This window comes from Zonotrichia albicollis, chromosome 10, assembly GCF_047830755.1.
Source record: "Zonotrichia albicollis isolate bZonAlb1 chromosome 10, bZonAlb1.hap1, whole genome shotgun sequence".
Lineage (NCBI taxonomy): Eukaryota > Metazoa > Chordata > Aves > Passeriformes > Passerellidae > Zonotrichia > Zonotrichia albicollis.
The window spans coordinates 35,565,309-35,585,179 of record NC_133828.1 but is presented as its reverse complement, the minus strand read 5'-3'; the positions used below and the strand labels follow the sequence as shown (position 1 = coordinate 35,585,179).

The 19,871-nt window shown below is 43.2% G+C and overlaps 1 protein-coding gene across 6 annotated transcripts in view; it reads right to left on the bottom strand.

The window, feature by feature from the left end:
- Window positions 1–444: 444 nt before the first annotated feature.
- The window catches only part of SLC15A2 (solute carrier family 15 member 2), a 52,222-nt gene continuing 32,795 nt past the window's right edge, over window positions 445–19,871 (bottom strand). For 4 of the 6 annotated variants that reach the window (XM_014265731.3, XM_074548802.1, XM_005485155.4 and 1 more), the window contains 11 exons: window positions 17,882–17,914; window positions 16,733–16,821; window positions 14,922–15,003; window positions 12,880–13,005; window positions 12,360–12,524; window positions 9,674–9,720; window positions 7,474–7,584; window positions 6,336–6,432; window positions 3,733–3,879; window positions 2,606–2,710; window positions 445–1,768 (listed from right to left, as the gene is read on the bottom strand). In XM_014265731.3, the coding sequence (XP_014121206.2) occupies window positions 1,592–1,768; window positions 2,606–2,710; window positions 3,733–3,879; window positions 6,336–6,432; window positions 7,474–7,584; window positions 9,674–9,720; window positions 12,360–12,524; window positions 12,880–13,005; window positions 14,922–15,003; window positions 16,733–16,821; window positions 17,882–17,914 (1,179 nt within the window). In that variant the 3' untranslated portion in view covers window positions 445–1,591. The other 2 variants (XM_026792315.2, XM_014265733.3) reach the window with 2 other exon arrangements.

Genomic DNA, 19,871 nt, shown 5'->3' with positions numbered 1-19,871 from the left:
ATGGTCCCCTCTGGCACAACCCCAGATGCTACTTCACAGCAGGCAGGAGCTCATGCAGAACAAGTGCTGAAAGTCCATGCCCACTTAGGACGGGAAGCAGAAGGAGCAATCTTAGGCTGTGAGTTAAAACCAAAAAGCTGTGTTTTGTTAGTGTTACTCAAGAAGATACACACACACACACTGGCAGCACATCAAAGGAGCTGAGGTGGTGTCAAACTAAGTGTATTTCCTAGCACTGTCCTGAACAGGAATTAAATTAAACACGTATTTTGTGATCTCCGGAATCCAAGTATCAGTAACCGTCTATGGCCACTGCCAAGATGGAAGAGGAAAGCATAATTTAAAACCTCTTCTCTGTGAACCTGAAGATCCTATTGACAACCTTGTTTTGAATTAGGCCATACCTGTTCCAACTGTGGCCTTGAAGTGACAGAGGAAGGCAGGGACTCTCTCAGGACTTTTACTAGATCAGCAGTGGTTGGATTACTCCTATGCAGAACATGAAATCACAGCTTCACGCAATTGAGGAAAATCAGACAATTATATCACAATTCCAATAAAATTGCTATATCCAAAGTCTGGTAGAGACAGAAAAACAAGGAGGAAAAAGAAAAATCTCATATGCCATGGTCTCCTGTTGTAGACTGAAAAAATGATAAAGTGCATCCTTGTAAATAACTCACTGCAGGATGCCTGGAATTTTACAGAAACTACTGCAACTTGTCTCCCAGTGGGGAATAACTGAGGCGTGAGATAAGAAATCAGCTATATCCTAACTTGCAGTGACAGGTGCTGTAAAAGGAAATGCCCAATAAAGGCTTAATGTATAGGAAGATGGCAAATAACTGTCTGGAATTCTGAAATAAGAAAGCATAAAGCAATTCTCTAATCATGTCTAATCAAAGAACACCATCAGTTGTTAAAAACTTCTAGGGGAAAAAATGGGAGAGGTACCAGCATGCTTGTCTTCGTCAGCAGTGTTTTGGGAATATTTTAGCCTGCAGAATTTAATTCCCTGTTATTACTTCTGAGCCTGAAGGTGAAAATCATAAATCAGAACGATTCATAACATCCAATAATGGGATGAAATACTCATAAGGAGAGTTACATGATGAAATCCTTTGGGATTCTGTGTAACCCTTACAGTCCTTGATGATAGCATTAAAAATCCTTCTGTCACTAACGTCTATTCTTCCCTAATTCCTATACTAGTTTTTCCTCTTTCTTCTTTCATAACATTTCCAGATTTTTGTGTCATATGGCATTCCTTCCACCCTTCCTCCCTGCTGCCCTAAATATATGTTTAAGGCAAAATCATAGGAAAGGATTCCATGCTTAAAAAGATGGGCAGGTTTTAAATTACACTGCAATTACTACTAAGGGCTTTTAATACCTGAGGAGCTTTCCCAAGGAGTTTTGTTCTGTTTTCAGGACCCCCACTGTTTTTATAGAGGGCCATTTGGTCCCATTTATAAGGTGGTTACATTTTGAGTAACAAAGACTGCAATGCTCTAAAATAAAATAACACTGTCCCCACCCTTCTTTCACCTTCTCATAACTGAGTTTAAAAAAAATCCCAACCCATGATGTGTTAGAGCTTTGTTTTCTGAGTAACAAGACCAATCATGTTTCCTCTGCTTGAGGTCTCTCTCTTCTCTTCCTTTTCTTCTAGGTCCTCTGGATCCACACTGACATAGAAATATCCCATGATGGAGAAAATAATGCACACAGCAAAGAGGAGAACAGTGAACAAGACAAATTCAGCCCACTAGGAAAGAAAAAAGAACAGCAGGTCAGGAGACCCCAGACTCTCAGTCTGGAGGATATCTCTGCACTTTCAAGTGCTTTTTAAAGAGCTGGGTGAAAATTATTTTTTAGTTTCCAAAATGGCTCGCAAGATGGAAACTTTCTCATCCTGTTTTTCTGATAAACGTTTGTACACATAATGCAATTACAAATATGTGATACCTCTTGAAACAAAACAGTTAGATTGAGTTGGTTTCATTAAATCTTTTCTTATAAATCTGGCTCGAACATACCCACCTGGACTTTTTTTGCCTACAAGATTCTTTTGGGAGAGGCAGATTCATGCTGGCCAGATATAAGCCTCAGTTCAGACCTTCATCATGCCAGAAGTTTCACAGCCTGAATTAAACTACCTCTGCAGCCTGAATTGAATTACCTCAGCCTGACATCTCAGGGATGCCACAGGCAGCCTGGCAGGATTCCCCAGGTGAGAGCCCTGAGGAAGAGCTGAGTGCCCACGGGTCTCGTGTCTGGGGAGCACTCAAGGTGTGGCTGCCACTGTGTCCGGGCTCCAGGTGCAGACACAGCCAGCGTGCCTAGAGCTGCACTCCAGCAGCATTACCAGCACAGGGCAGGTACTTCCAGCCCCTGGAGAGCCAGGGAGGGCCAGTGCTCCTCAGGGGAGCTCCACTGAGGGCCCCACAGAGCAGGGGCAGGGGGACAGCTCAAGGGAGCTGCTGTCAGCTCAGGAGCAGGAGCCTGGGGCTGGGCAGGGAAGCTGTGCACCAGGACATGGCCATCCAGAATCACCAGAGGCCTGTTGTAAAGCACGACCTCTCTTTTAAGAGCCAAACCATACCTGTGCCATTGGTGCAGCCTCGGCAACAATGAGCACAAAGGTATTCCCCACAGCCACGGTGAGCAGCCAGCCTGCCTGCAGCACTGACTTCATGCTGGCTGGAGACTGAAAAGAGGAGAAGGGCCTGATCAGTGGGGACCGCGCTTGCCCTTCAGCCCGGCTTCACCCTCTGCAGTTCTGCCCAGGGCAGGCGCCACTGCGCTCAGCCTAGGAGGAGATGGGGGTGTTTCCTCTGTGTGGAGTGGTTAATCTGTGGTTAATCTCAACATCTGCATACAAGGAGCTTTCAAAACATGGACAGGAGGACACATGAGGAAGCAGGAGGTGCTGTTGTTGCAGAGCTGAATCCGGGTCATCCCCAACTTGCAGCATCTGAAATGGTACCATCAGGACGTCCAAGGAGACACACAAGCCCTGCAGCTTGGAGTCTGGTGCCATGTGGCTGTACACCTTTGGAAAAGAGACTGGATCTTGATGTTAAATTTCCTGCTGAGGACAAATTTTTCACATCCCATTACAGATCATCCCACTGCATTAATCATCCTCATTAATAAACATCTGCACCTTACTCCAGGGATAGATTTGAGCAGCTTCAGTAGCTATTTGACCATGTAATGTCTCAGTCCTCTCTTCTCATCAACCTCCCTAGACAACAATCAAATCATCCCTTTCAGGTTCATTACCCCTTGCTCCCTTGTTACAACCTTGCATGTTTAGACCCCTTCAGTCTCTCAGTTTTAAGCAGGCGCCAAGTCCTCATGCCACCCTGTAGCCCTTGAGATACCTTGCCTTTATATCACTGAAAAATAAATAGCACAAAATACTTCACTAGGAGAAAACCCTGATATTAAAATATTCAGAGTTTTCCCGTTAACTATCCAGTTCTGTTCTGTGTTCTCAGGTTTACCAGAAAAGGATATTTCCAAGTATCACTGAGAACAGGTACCTTCAGAATATGAATTAATTTAGCTTGAGGGCACCCAGAAAGCTGTGTAACAATCCCACTTTCAGCTGAAGGATGGATAACATTGTTAGTGTCATGTCAAAGGAGGTATGACAAGTCAATGACAGATGCAGAAATAAACCTTGAAGTCTAATTGTAAGGTCCTTATCTTTAAGTGGAGTACCTGAGAATAGGAGAAGGCCAGACCTGTAATGGAGAACATCACCTCCCCAGCAGATATCAGTAAATATTGTGGTAACTGCCAGGCCATATGGACATTGTTGGCTTTGATGTCTTCTGACTTCCAGGTCTCAACAGCACCTCCAGAAATCTAGCAGGAAAATAAAGGCACACTGATTAGTTGCTGAAAGATCAGATCTTTCTTTGCCTGGACAACAGCAGCAAATTTACCAAAAAACAAAGTTTTAAGCAAAGGTGCAAAAAAAGCCCTGCCTTTGAAGCAAACTATGGCTCTCAACTCTGCCATTTCCAAGCTTGTTGGAAATAGGATGACTCCTGCTGCACAGGGCAGAGAGAGCAGGATGGAAGCATTCCAGCTCGTTTAGGTACCACAAGAATTCCCTGAATCATTGCAAACCAACAAGTTGTCTTCTGTAGTGGGGCTGGGAAAAGCCTGTGAGGTTCCAGTGCAGAGCCTGTGACCTGCAGCTGTCCCCAAGGCAAAAAAAGGATGAGAGCTAAGTGCTCATTGCATCCATGTGGTCACTGCTCCCATCTTATCAGCACTGCACAACTGCCCTATGATATCACTGACACCCAAACAAATTCAGCTCAGGAATGGCAAGAGTAGCAAAGACTGCTCCATATTAGATCTATTCAGATAGTTATGGTAGCTGTATTCCTAATTATTTTTGTTTCTTTTCCCAGGTGTAATTAATACTGCCTGTGATGCACAGAGGCTCAGAGGCTGAGACAGATTTGACTAGAAGCCAGGAAAACATTAGATTGAAATGACTTCAGGCAGAAAGCCCTGTGTTTAAGGAGAGTACTTGGGAAAATACAAGGGGATGTTTACGAGATGTTCTTAATCACCAATCATTGCCAGGGAGGCAAATCAAGAGACTGTATTTCAGCAGGCTAAAAGGGGTGAGAAGAGTGCTGTGCATTGCTCTTTAGCCCATAAAGAAATGTCACAAGCACCATGCTGTAACTGCACACTGAGGAAGGCTGGGTGGAAGGCAGCATCCCCATGATTTAAGTTTCACAGTTCACCTACATTAGCAGACTAATATATTGTATTCTTGGTTCTTCTATATGGCACTCCTGGCAGAGGAGCAGGGCTCAGTACAAATCACTGCAATAATTAAAAGTGATCTTGGCCTCAAGCAAACTAACTCTCCACAGAAAGCAGAAACTACAGAGAGAGAGATGGAAAAACAGAGGATGAAAAATATTAAAGTACTAGCACAGGGTTAGGAAGGGCTGAGGCACAGAGCCACCCTGAGCAGCCAGGGCTATAGCAGGGACTTATGCAGATGGGACCACAAACTGGAATCCTTGGCACAGTGACATGGGACACATTTACCTCAGCTGGCCCTTTTACCAGAGGCTCTGGGGCAATTTTCTTAGTGTTGTATTTTTAATGCAACTTCTCTATCTGGTTTCTCATCTGGTGAAAGAGGCTTGCAGCCATGAAAAAGGGGTCTGGCCAACATCACTTCAAGTGTGTGTGTTTTATGTACATATATCTCTGCACTCACAGATGGCAGCATCTGCTTGTTCCCTCCAGGGCTGTACATCCCACTCCAGCTACTGGAATTGGATAAAAAAAAGCCAGGTGCTTCATGGCTATATTTCTCCCCCGACGTATTTGGACTCTGCAGACATGAACAGCTCCCATTAATTGCCCAACAGGGAGATGCTACTGCCAGGGAGTAGCTGACAACACTTTGCTCTGCTCATCACAACACAGCAGCCAAAGTCCCAGAGGGCAGCTTAGCAGTGTGTCCTGTCAGACCCAGTTTGTCTGTGTGCCTTTGTGGTGGAAAGGTTACAATGGGAACTAAGCTGATCACGTTCATCTCCGTGGTTCCAGCCAGCTGGACCAGGGTTGAAGCCGTGTGTCTAAGAGGTTGGCAAGCAGGGAAAGGAATCCACCCTCTCAGAAGTGCTCAGACCTCATCAGGGCTAGGCTGTTCAGAAAACCAAGCCTTGACTTTATACTAGGCTCCAAATTAGCTGTACAGACAGTGAGAGGAGGAAACAGATGTACAACCTCACCAACCTCCTCCCTCAAGACCTTGTCCCTCTTCCCCCTATGCATAATCTACAAAATCTTGGAAGATCAGACTTTAGTTCAGTAAGCTAAATGTGAGGATAGAGCAGACTGTTTCTGCAATTTTTTTGAGTGTGAGGCACCACCAGGTACAATATTTTAAAGACCACAAGCAGAGCCAGCTCTTGGCAGATGGTAATAACTCTTTGCAGTGCTCTGGGTCAATGTTAACTGCTCAAGGATGGCATGAGACCAGCACAAACCACAGATCACATGATTTTCTATGGAGGATTTCTGTCAAGGAAAAGATTTTACTTCTTTTTAACCCATGCAATCTGACATGATCACAGTGGAAGGTGGAACAAATACCCACCCACTTCGCTTATGTAGGTACCAAAACTTTTTACAATCCCTTTGATAACAGACTGCCTTCAGAGGGCTGCTGCCCAGGGATCAGAAAGTGGACAAAGCAACTAAGAGTCACCAACACAGGAACAAAAGCACTACCAGAGAGTAGAAAAGGAGTGTATGACCATCACAGGAACACTTACATTAGTTATCACAACGGTGTATGAGGCACCAAAGTCAAGCAGCCCCAGCTCCAGGGGGAACTCTCCTGTTTCAGTTATGCATTTTCCATCATTATATCTAGATAAAAGAATGAAGTACAGTATTTCACAGTTAGTTCCACAAACAAAACAGAGCAGAGCTATCAAATCTGCCCCTGAAATGGAGCAGGGAGGATGCAAGATGTAGTAGCATTTACATCAGACAATCACTGGAGTTCTTGCTATCTTATCCTTCCAGAAGCACTTAGACACTGACTGGAATTTACCTAATGACCCAGGCCATTGCTAACATTTTTAATGGTTTTTGCTCTTTCTTAGTGCTGATGTAATTTTTTTCCTCCCCTTAGGTTTTTTTTTCCTGCCAAATTTTGCTGCATTTCTTCAGGAAATCAGAGATGTGGACCCAGAAGCAATTTTGTTTCCTTTCAATAGAGCAAATTAGCCTTCATATTTGTTCTTCTGATTTTGGATGTGTGAGATGGCACAGAGGCTCAGTAGCATTGCCACAATGGCTGCTGCGTCCTACTAAATTGCAGCAATAAATATTTTGGATGGAGCTGATGCAGAGAAAAGCCATGAAGCTTGTTTTGAAACATTGGAAATGCTAGAAATACCCTACAAGAGCCAACTCCAGTGCTGCCAAACCAAGGCCATATGGAGCCCCTGTCTAACAAGCCCAGCCTGCAAAGCCATGTAATGCTACTTGATGTTACCAGCCCACATGCTAACACTTGGTAGTATGGAATATGAACTGGCCTTTCCCTGAGAGCACCCTAACACCAGGAGCTTGGGCCTGAGAGAGTAACAAAATAAAGCAGGCACTAAATGGCAGAGGAGACTTTACCATGTCCCACCTTACTCCACTGACAGATGCACAGGAATGGCCAGCCTCTTCCCTCCAGGCCCCCACATAATGTGAATAAAAACTTCTGCACACACATGACTGGCCTGGAGCACCTGCTCTGCACTGAGTTGATGATTCTGCTTTTTACAAACATCTGCCCCACAACCACATGCCAAGACAATAGCAATGCAGGTTTTGCTATTAGGCTGAGAAAAGTCTCTTTGTACCCAAGGAAATGCTTCAGCAAGGACCTTTAGCTCAGGAAGGGAGACTTACACATCCCTCTCCAGCAGTGAGTACTCAGAAGCACTGTAGTTTTTCTGAACAGTAATGAAACTTTTGCTATTGATAGTGAGGTTGACATCTTGGCTCAAAGCATTAATGAATCTGCAAAGAAACCATATTTCATTGACCTGTCACACAGGGCAGGAGAAGCATAATAGCAGACACTTTAGAAGTTTGCATATTCTCTCAAAGCATTCTGTAATTCCACAAGTTTATGAGTCTCTTCTGCAAGTTACCAAAACATTTGTCTGATTCATTACCTAGTTTTTTCAATACAAGATTATTTTCCCTGTTGCATTAGTTTACCTTCCTACTCTCTTTTCTATGAAAAGTGACCCTCACTTTTTGTGGTCTAGAACCTCCTGGCAATCCATTCTCAGAGACCAACAAAGATTGCAGCAAATCCTGAAGAGGTCATGAGGATGCTCAGAGGGCTGGGGCACCTCTCCTGTGAAGACAGGGTGAGAGAGTTGGGGCTGTTCAGGCTGGAGAAGAGAAAGCTCCAGCGAGACCTGAGAGCACCTTCCAGTACCTGAAGAGGTCCTACAAGAGAGCTGGAGAGAAACTTCTTACATGGGTATGGAGTTATAGGACAAGAGGGAATGCCTTTAAACTTAAAGAGGGTAGAGTTAAATCATGTTAGATTTTAGGAAGAATCTCTTCATTATTAAGGTGGTGAGACACTGGAACAGGCTACCCAACAATGTTATGCATGCCTCTTCCCTGGAAATGTTCAAGGCCAGGTTGGATTGGGCTTTGAGCAACTTGTTCTAGTGAGAGGTGTCCCTGTCCATGGCAGGGGTGTTGGTACAAGGCGATCTCAATGTCCCTTCCAACCCAGACCATTCTATGACACTGTGCTGAGTGTTCCATGGCTGTGTGAGGGGACAGAGCCTCAGCTGACCACAGGAAACTGTGAAGTTGTGCATCCTGATGAGCAGCTGCACCATGCTGGCAAGGAGCTTCTACCAGCGACAAGGAGTTTTCTAGCATAATAAGATATCTTCACCAAAACTAAAACTTATATGGGAACAGTTTGTTTGGTGTTTTTTCATAGACAAAAGACATATAAAGTTTCTTTTGGGCAACTCAAAAATTGATAGTAAAACCAAATGCTTTTCATTTTACCTATGTTTTAAGATACTTTTGTTTTCAGTTTTTTAAATGAGGGTGAAATCCCTGAAGTTAGTCAAGTGCTTAACAAAAGTAAACTTTTAGTGCAAAAATAGTTTCTTCCTAGTGAAACTTCTTTACAAATTCTTAAATGGAAAGTCTGGGGATTTGGTCAAAAATCTCCACAAGAAAATATAAAAAAATTCTGACTGAATCAAGTCTTCAAGGTGTTTAGTCAATAGAAATCTTCACAAGTACAGGGCTATGAAGAGATACTGCCCTCCTAGTTTGTCTATATAGGCTTTCAGATAAAAGGGTTGGACATTGATTTTAAGGTTAGTTTTGTTTGGTTGTTTTTTTGTTTTTATTTTGTGGTGCGTTCATTTTGTTGTTTTGTTTTTTTTTTCTAATTTCACCTTGCCCAAATCCTCTAGAAGGTCTAGGTGGAATCCTGGTTTTTTTTGGAGGTTTTTTTTGGGGGGGGGAGTGGTTGGGTTTTGTTTGTTTGGTTTTGTTTTAGTGGTTTGCTTTGTTTTTTGAAGTTTTTTTTTGCAAATTTGCATCTTCTGCACCTCAGCAGCCAGCACAAACCACAACAGGAGTGTTCATGGAAATTGGGAAGAGTGCACTAAGCACAGCCCAATGCCCAGCTGAATTGTTTATGAGGATGTAAAACTGTTGCTGCATCCAATTTAGTAGAAACTTGTGCATGAGTTTGGGTGAACACCATGGGTTGGCCAATTTGCAAAGGACACAGCAAGAGCTCCTATCCAAATTGCTGCTTCCCTTTCATCAGTGAGATGAATTTGCCACTTTTCCAAGGAAGGAGCTCTTTTATGTTGCCATCAGAGCCCAGAGTACCCTCGGCAGCGAGCAGCAATAGTTCTCAGCTCTGCATGGCATGTGTGGGAGGTGACACTCTGTCAAGCCTCCACAGCTGACACCCAAGTCTTGCATGAGAAGTGTGGACTGGATTCCAATCCGAGAACATCTGGGCTATGTTACATACAGATGCATTAGACAAAAGCACTTTCCCTCGCCCAACCACCGCCAAATCCTCAAAAAAAGCCATTCCTACCTAACAGCTGCCAAACCATTTTCTGGCTTTGCTTCCAAGTCCGTAATCTAAAGAGAGGAAGAAAAAAAAACCCATCAAACATATTTATTAATGCTGCCTTACAATGTGTGGCAGACAATAGTGGTGTCTGTAGAGTTACACATGTGCTGCAAAGCCTGTGGAAATCAACTGGACTCTCACATGGGCTTTACATCAGGCCACAGCTGGGGAGCCCTGGTACAATGAAGCCAATGGCAAAACTTCATCTCCCCCAAGGGCTTAAAATGAGATCATACCTTTTCTCCTCATCTCTTCTGTAACAAAGGTTACTGAGTTTCAGCCAGTCACCCTTCTACTGAGGCATGTAACACTCTCCAAAAAAAAAGTATTTTTCTTGATCTTGAGCTAGCAAGAGAGCATTATCCACATCAGCATCTTTCAGTGACTAGTTACAATTACACTTAAGTGCCTTACTCCTACAAAATCTGCAAATGCCTTTCAGACCCTGATCGGGGATGGTCAAACCACCACACTTGTCATATTCACGGACTTCACAAAAGTCTAAAGCTGACAGGAACTGCTAGGTTACTATACTGATGATCATGCATCACTCAGGCTGTCCCTGATCCTCAGTACTCAAGAGATTAAACTGTTGAAATGTCCAGGCAGAGAGTAGAAGAAACCAAGATGCTTCTTTGTGCTCACAAACAGATCCCTGCAATGGCCATCTGGATGGGCACACTGGGAGTGAGAGCCTCTCTCCTGGAGACCACAGTTAGAACAGCAGCTAGATAGTTAATCAACATTCATTTGGAGAAACCTGTTTGGTGCACAATGCTGAAAAAACACAGTTAAGACACAGCCCTGCCCTGGAGGTTGCATGTCACAAAAAAAGAACACAAAGCAAAGCTCTTGGCAGGTAGAAATCCAGAGCTGTGCCATGTCCACTGAGGATGGCAGGGCAATTTCAATTTGCACTGCCCACAGATGGAACCCAGGCAAGCCAAGAGGGACTTTAGAAACTGGCTCTCTCTCAAAAATTTCTGGCCCTTTCTCCACACTTTTTTCCTGATGCAAAACCCTGAGTTTCTGAGACCAGGGATCCAGAATTTCAGTATATCTATTAATGTCAATTGTACTTCAGAGTAATATGCTACCCACAAATAACATATGCCCTAAATAATAAATAGCCACAGTGAATAATAAATGTCAGAGCAATGAATAATAAATGGCAACATCATTTTTTTTTCCATGGGAGACACATGGGGATGAATACTCTCATTCCTTGCAGACAGACCAGCCAAGCTATTACTCGTTTTCACTGATGATCCCCAGAGCTCTCAAATTCATTTCCTGCCTACTCAACAGCCCACAAAGGAGAAGAAACCAATTTGAGATAGGATCCTTCCAGGAAAGCACTCACACCTGAGTGAGTGGGCCAAAGCCAGCAGTGAGGGAGGTAATTCGAGGGCCAGCCCTGCAACACAGCAGTGATGCTGGCACTGCTTTCCTTGTGTTGCAATGCTGGAAAAGTATCATTTATCACACTGTCTTCCACATCTCCCTTATCTAGAGCTGTGAATGACAGGTCAATAGCATCACCCAACAGCACAGCTGCTTCCCAGCACATGAGAGCCTGCCTGTGCCAGGGTGGGCATTAATTTAAGCACAGTCTAGACAGCTGGGGCAGCATAGATGTACTGGAGCTTTGAGATTGCTATGCTCCAAACCTGTTGAAGGCTTTTGCTTCTTAAAGACTGTATGGAAATGACAAGTATCCGTCAATGACAAGTATTTCCTAAAGAAACAGCACACAGCTTTCAGGGTCACGGGGAAACTTTGTGTGATACTGAGTCCCAGACTCCAAATCATAAAGTCTGATCATCACCAAAAAACTTGATGCTATGACAAAATAAATTCTTTAAATTAATTTCAAAAAAGTTATATGGTTTCTACTGTATAATATTGAATGCTTAGTATGGCTACCCTGCCAGGTAAAAGGGTCAGGAACTGCAAAGAGAATGGATATTTCAGCATAAGGACAGATTCTGACAGCACATACACACCTGCCACAATGTGCAAAAACACCATAAATTTCAAGAGAGCTTCTTAAGATACAGCTATGCATATTGATATCACAATCTGCCCTGCACATCCCATATGCCCCTCTCTGATTGTTGCAGGAATACACAAAAGTCCAAATACAGCCAGCTCTGCTGCACAGCCTGAAATGAGCTTAATCATTTATTCTGTTCAGCAAAACAAATGGGCCTTCTGTGCTTTTTCACTAAACACTTGCAATAACTAATCCCAGAATCATTCCTCTGATGCTTTTATTCCATGGCCAGCCCTAGAGCCTCTTTAACATCTTTGCTTTATAGAGCCATCTTTGGGGGAAAACCCCTGGCTCTGTTTCCCCAGCTTTCTCCAGCTCTGCTGCCTGGCAGGCATGACTCTGCTCTCCCACTGCAGCACTCAGTGGATTAAAGTGTGCCCAGAAACTCTCAGATGCCACAACGCCTCTATTAATCAACCAGCAGAAATGTGTCCAGATCCAGTGCCTCTAGCTAAGAAGTGAGTTTTACACCATCTGAGAGCAATCAGACAGACATTGCAACTGAGCAAATGAATTAATGAGCCTATTACCCCATTGTAGCATCACAGCCATTGAATTAATACTGTATTTACACTTGACTCCCACACTCACTAAGCGGCTTGATAGGCTTCCTTCTGCCTCAAAAACAATTAAGCTGTATACTGATTTTTCCTTCACGGTGTAGTTAAAAGCAAGAGTCAATCCTTGATGTTGCAGGGTGAAGTGAAGGCTCTGTTGCTCTCCATTTAATATTAATTTTGAGTACTCAGCTGGGTTCTGTGGAAGAAAATAAACTTGGTTACACTTTCTTCACATAAGAAAGGATTTGTATTTTCCTACCAGGTGCAACACTCTTTAAAGGAGACTGTAATCCTGTTATCCTTTATTCCTAATTACAGGTGAATGTAAGGTGTATCCTTTGCTGGGAAATTCTTCTCCAAATGTTCAATTTCTGTTTCATACAACAGAGATATTATGCTTCATTTGTAAAGCTATTCCCATGCACTTCTAAGGCAATGGAGCAGAACAAGCTTTTGCATCTGTGGGCTTTATTAGAAAGTGCCTGTAAAAAACTCCATCCTTTCTTCAATGACATGCAAGTCAGGCCTTTCAGTCCCAAATATATGCTTACCTGAAAGGACTCCACAGGCTGCTGAAATAGGTCCTTGTCTTGGATTGCCACTTGAACAGGGTTCTTTGCCAAATTCAGGACCCGAATTAAACTTTCTTTTGGGACAAGGCGAGGCATATCGGTTTCCTAATTAAAGTAAAAGGCTTTAAGTGCCATCTGTATGCTTTATTAGCACTTTAATATCTCTTCATTTTTAGTCATAATAGCCTTCCTCTCTGTAATGACACTTTTCCATCCCTTCCTCAACAGAAGTTGCACTCAGAGGAAACTGAACATAAATCATTTTTAGGGAGGTTTCCTCACAGTAGCTCAATGGCCAACCCATCATTCCTCCCAAAAATTGCTCTTCACACCACTAAGTGTACAGACTACACACCTACTGAGGAGGTAGAACAATGTCACAGCTTTCATTATACAGCTCTCTCGTGCCTGGATTTAACCAACTGCCACATCAGAATGGAAAAATTTGTGCTTAGCTTTCAAAAGCAGTGACCAGAATAATTATTTCTCACTGCAGTCAGTGACTGGGAAAAGAATCAGACCAAAAGTTAAGTAGTTTTGAAAGTCCCCAGTCCAGCTCCATGTCTGTAATCAGTGCTTTTGCATTACTGGACACCTTGCTATCTATACAGCTGACTGTACAGATATTATTCCTTGTTTTCTGAGAGAGGTAAGCTGATGCCTCCAGCACTGAGGTATCTCCTTCTGTCAGGAACCATTTCCTAGAAAGAGTACATCAATCAGTGTCAGCCTTGTACTACCTGCAGAGCTAATATTTTTTAACTTCTCTTTTTTTCTCATTTTATTTTCAAGTAGCTGCAAGCATTACTGCAGAGCTATTTATTTTTCTTCTATGTTATCTGATAATTTGGGTATTGCAGGCAGGGCATTTTGAACCCAACTGGGTGGGGAGACACACTGCCAAAGAAGTCAGAATTAGCTGATTTCCTTGTATCCATATGCTGCTCTGGACCAACAAGCCTGCTAATATTATCCAGCAAATTCCATTACTGTAGCTTTCCACTTCTGCTACCCACAGTCAAGTGAAGATGGACCATCTTACCCTCCTCTTTGATGGATCTTAAAATGGCCTTTAGGGTAAAATTTTCATGCATAGACACAGGGAACCTCTCACCCCCAGCCAGAGCAAACTTTGGTGCTTGGCCAGAGATCCTGGTGGTGGCAATGAGAGCATTTCTTTGCTCACATAAAGAGATCAGAAAAAAGACCTGAACCCCACAGTCTCATTTCAGTGGGAGGCTCGTTAGGGGATTCACCTGAGGAACCAGCAGATGTTAATCCAGGGCTGTGAGCCAGCCACTCTAACAGAACGTTTTAAGTATACATAGAAGCTTTAAAAATTAATCCTACAGTAACTTTTGTGAGACAAAGGTCAGCCAAAGTCTCCACAATGCTGGTCATGAGCCAGAAACAAACAGTACGAATCTGCAGGAGCTAACATGGAATTTATAAGAGATGTGCTGCCATCCTCTCTGGGGATGCCTGGCAGTCCCTGATGTCTGTGTCAGCATTCACCTGCCTCCCCAGAGAAACACTTTGGCTTGTAAAAAAAGCCATCTCCATCATAAAGCAGGAAAGTGATTAAATTTTAAAATTTTAAAACAATTAAATAAAAAAACCAAAACCACCACACACACACAACAGACCCCAAACAGAAAAGTATAAGCAAGCTACAGCAAGAAATAGGAGAGAGAACAGACTACCTTTTGGAAATTAATCACTAGCATTAACTAGATGTCTGTCAAGCACTTTGACGATGGAAATCTAGAATATAGACCAATACAGATGACCAGCACAGCAAAACTGCAAAGACTAGAAAGAAAGACACACAGACAAAGAGAGGGAAAAGTAGACAAGGTAAGAATTATCATTAGCAACTGGATCAGTATGCTCAATTGTAAAGAAAACATTACAAACTTTGATCAAGGAGCACAATGGCTTAAAGGATTATCTACCAGACATCACTAATAAAAACCCATGGAAAGAAAGTATTTCTGAGGAATGCCTTGTGCTTTACTTACATTTATTTTGACTTCTATAATGGCTGCAAGTCCAAACGCCAGCCCTGCAAGGATCATACCTGTTGCCATTTTCCTAATAGGTCTATGGAGCAAATGAAAGAGGTGCCATTAAGGAAAAAAAAGTAATTTAAACAATAGAATACCATTCCTCTGGCACAAAGATGTGCCAGAACCATGTAATAAACTGTCCAACAGGTGGCACTCAGGATGACAGGCTGTTTAAATTGCCAATCTCTTAACTTAAAACTATTTTATTATTCTGCATGAGGCCAGCACTGAGGCCCGTGAAGAGTTTCTTCCTTGCAAGTTTCACATTATCTTTTTCCCAGCTCTTCTAGTGGGAATAGCTCATGACATTATGTGAATCCATGATGTTGGAAGGAACGCCAGAAATTATGTATCTTCAAGTCCCTTTTGGGAAAGGCAAAAGAAAAGTAACAGTCTATTTAGCAGTGGGAATGAGGAATAGAAAAATGTGTAGTTTTATGTCATCAATGTTTCTGACCATCTGGGGCATCATTCTGGGTTATTTCTCATGCCAATACATTTACATTTCTAGGAAATAAAGAGCTTTCTTCTAAACTCAAGGCAAAGCTGGTACAACTTTACCAGAATTATGTGAGAAAATATGATATGATATAAATCAGAATAATACATGTCCAGAACAGCAGATTCATTAAAAAAACCCCAAAAAACTGAGTATTGAGTTGTTGAGATTTGAGACAATTCTGGTTCTAGATTCAGTCATCTCCACTCTTTGTAATGGTCTTTAGTCCTGGCATTTAATCCTGGCTGGTGCTTGAGTTTCTGCTGCTGGGTGAACTACTCTGTGATCTGGTCATCAGGCAGGAAGATTTATCCAAGTCAAGGCACAGTCCAGGCCATGGGCTCACAATGGTATCAGGGAGAAGCACAGCCTCTGATGTGTATCCTCCAAAAGGGGCACCATTGCAGGGCTGGACGATATTTTGATATGTCTTCAGGTGCGAGTAATTCAGATCGTGGGAAAGGACCAGCAGGGTGAAGGGGGAGGCTTCTGAGGCACCTGCCACCCCCATTTTATGTGGTTTTGTCTGTCCAGCACTTTAGTTTGGATTAGAAACATGCTTTTTAAGCCAGTAACCCCACTCATTACCCTTTCCCATGCTATGGCTCACATGCAGAAGTGGTGCTGGGACATAGAAACTTGTCTCCTTTCAGCTGAAATTCCACTGACAAAAGCACTCCAAGAGTGCACATAATGTACTTCCACTGCTACAGGGCATCAGTCCACAGAGGCAGAGTACAGATACTCTGAAGTTAATTCACACAAATTGCATAAAGTAGGTCTCATAAACAACCTGAGGTGTGCTTCTATTACACTGCACTTCTTGCTAACATAGACTAAGGATAAAATGCTTGGCTCTTGTGGAAATCTCCTTATGCACTCACTGGTTCAGATCCTAGCCAGCATGAGACCATGAATTTGGTCCCATGGGGACTTTTCAGGGATGGAATTATTTAGGCATGACCTGGGAAACAAGGTGGAAAACATGTTGATCAAATTCAAAGTGATAATACTCATATCTGCTTTTGGAAAAATCTGTACAGAGCAGAATCCAACATCACTGAGTTTTACCCTCTGCATTTCCATGAGAAAATGAGTCACTTCCTTCTGTGGAAGAGGGTGATGCTGCCTCTTGGGACTGAAGTATACTCAAGTATTGGGAAAGGTGAATGGAAAATTGTGTTTCTCTTCCTTAAAAGCTATTCTGCACACTTACAGCAAAAGAAAAAGCACAGATGTATCTGCACTGTCCCCAGGTACTTACGTGAAATTCAATTTGCACATGTTTATCAGGGGGTAGAGCCCAAAGTCAAAAATCGGGATGAAGACAAGAATAAGAAGTGGATTTAAGAACTGCAATACAAAAGAATGGGAGTTCAGTGACTAGAAAGCAACTTTTAGTAATTAAACCCATAAAGCACTGTCCTCCAGAAATAATTCCATTACAGAAGGGACATGGACAAACACTTAAAACCTCCTTTTAAAATATAATCAAAGTTTGCACTTAACATCTTCTGCTATTTAGTTTTCACAGGCATGAATACATTTTGTTCATATCCTCCCCTCCAAGAGGCAAGCAAGCATCTCCAGTTTCCCTGGAGAGAGAACTGAAAGATGATGTTTTTAAAGAGTACAAACTCCACTGACAATAGAGACAGGTGACCTTTGGTGCTGTGGTGGGACCTTACAACAAATCAGCAACAATGGAAACATCCTGGGACTCCAGCAAAACCCCAGAGGAACAGGCACTATTCTGTGAGATTGGCAATTTCTCACATTTCAATACAACCGAGTAATCCCCCAGGAACAAAATTTCTCCTGGTAGGGGCACGGCTTGTCTGCCAGCCAGAAGTGGCAAAGCAAGAAAATAAAGAGCAATGAAGAACAAGCAGGGAGAAATGTTGTTTCAGTTCCAAAGGAAGATTTCAGGAAACAGAACAGCTTTGAATTTCTCCAGAGCTGTTCACCATAAGAATTGTAATCAACTGTGACAACATAGCACCATCTTGCTTTCATGTTTTCATCTCCCCTGCAGAAAGGGAAGAACCAAACATATTTCAAGAACAATGTTCATCTCAGGACAGGAGCCTGTTAAAAGGAGATACAGGCTGTATTCTCCATGTGCCAGCACTAGCTCAAGAATTATTATGGTGGTATGTTACCCCACACCTCTGCACTGTTCTGTAGGAGTCAACTTCTGCATTAGGACATCCTCAGGGTCTTCTGAACCCCAAGCTTGCAAAGCAGCTGTGAGCAATAAGGCAGAGGCCACACCACAGCAAGCAGCAGGAGAACCTGCTATCACCTTGAAAGGGAGCAGAGAATGGCCACTGGTCCCATGAGAAAAATATAAATGAGAGCAAAGAAGAAGATACATTCTTATGGTTATTTCCTACCCTGTAGTATCTTTTACCTGCATTTGGTCAGGCTGAAGGACATATATTCCCTGAAACAAAAAGATATTCCAAGTGATTAATAAACACTATAACATATCAGCGCATATGGTAAACAAGTAATCGGTCCCAGAGAGGCCTTTGCAGCCAAGGTGGTTTCCTCAAATGCTTTATGTTGGCTTTAGCAGCTGATATTGTGCTCTTGACACTTTCTGTCTAAGGACACAGTGTTTATTAAGGTCATTTTGCAGAAGGAAGCTGCACTCAATCCTTGGTATTTGGCAGCTGTGACACAGCTCGTGACAGGTACTGAGGCCCATCCTTCAGGCTGGCTGAGCCATGAACTGCGTGAGGGGAGGAGGATGGGGGTGTTAGAGCTGGGAGGCAGGCTTGAGCTTCCTCCCTCCCTGCTTCCACAATGTGAGAAGCCCCAATCCTATCAGTGAGTGCTCCCAAGCTTCAGGACCCAGTGAGCTCTGTTGGCATTTCTCCCAAGTTCCCAAAAGGATAACAGAAGACCATCCTTGAGCCAGTGGGCTGTACAAACACCTCTCTCCTCCCTTCGTCTGCATCTAAGAGGCTTTGGACAACTGCAACTTCCAGGTTTGAGGCAAGAGTCCTCAAGGCTGTAAGAGGTGCCTCACACTTGCATCACTATCCCAGCCCCACAAATGGGCAAGGTCAACAGGAATGGCTGGATGAGGGATCTGAGACTCCAAAAGGAACGATGGACCTGTCTCCAGGGAGGGACTGATGGTTTTCTGAACTCCATTAAATGCTTTTCACTTGAAATTAAGATGAAAAAGATGGGGGGGAAGGGTTCAGGGTCAGGGGAAGAGTGCAGGAGGGAAGAAATTATGAAGGAAATAATGTATTTCCAAGAAAATACTGGGGGTTCTCTCCTGTCTGCCAGTCCTGTCCTGAGCAGAGTCTAGACTGGCTGCCTGTCTCTGCCCACAGCTGCCTCCTGGGAGAGTGGAAAAATTCCAGGCAAATACCCCCTCCTGCTACTTTGCACACACTATAGAAATGTGCCATTAGGAAATGAGCCTGCAAATATTTCATCTGACACTAAATCATTCCCTGTTTGACTCCAGACTTCCTAGCTGAGCCCTTGTCCACTGAACTGAAAGTCACAAAGTATTATGAACATGAACTCCATCAAGCCTAAGGGTGGGATCACTCCAATGCTGCAGTTAATTTTCACCTTCTTGAGGTGGAGCAGCTCATGAGGGGAGAGCAGAGGACACTGAAACAAAAGCCAAGTAGCTATCCAAGTTGGTGTGACAAAAAAAAAAAGCCTTGAATCTATCTTTCCTCACCTGGGGGAGACCAGAAGTGACACCTGGGGATACTTAGGTCTCCTGCTAATGGATCACTAAGTGCATGTGAGCAAAACACCAGAAAACTAATGTTTTAGATATACATCACATAGACTGCATGGACTTTGTCCTGTCTTTCTGAGGTGGATAAATATTACCCAAGGTGTAGTCTTTTTCATGCCTCATTTGAACTAATTAAGCCTAATGAGTATCACATATTGAGAGCCCAATTTTTAACAGGAGTGACACAGATGGTCTCAGATTTGTGGCTTTAAGACAATTTTAAACTGGAAAATGGACCCTTACAATCCTAGATTTTGATGTGAGCATCTGCAGACAAGATCTAGATGGCCTGTTAAAACACATATGGGGCTGAAAAACAGCCCATTGTGGGGACAGCTTCGGGCAGATAGCCTGTCTATATTTATCTGCTACTGTAGCCATTCACACCTTTGAAGACCTTTATGGAAACTAGCTAATTAATCCCTGTAACATCTTTAACATATACACAAGGTTCGTGCTGGTTTTGAGAGGCTTCATTAATATATCACCAAGTGATCCAGTGCAGAAATGTACAACAGCTCTAGTCACATCTTAAAAGGGCTGAGTGACTTGTCTGCCTTCCATGGGGGCAGCAGGCTGAAAATCCTACCTGCTCTAGGTCACAGGGCCACTGGCTGCCAGCAGG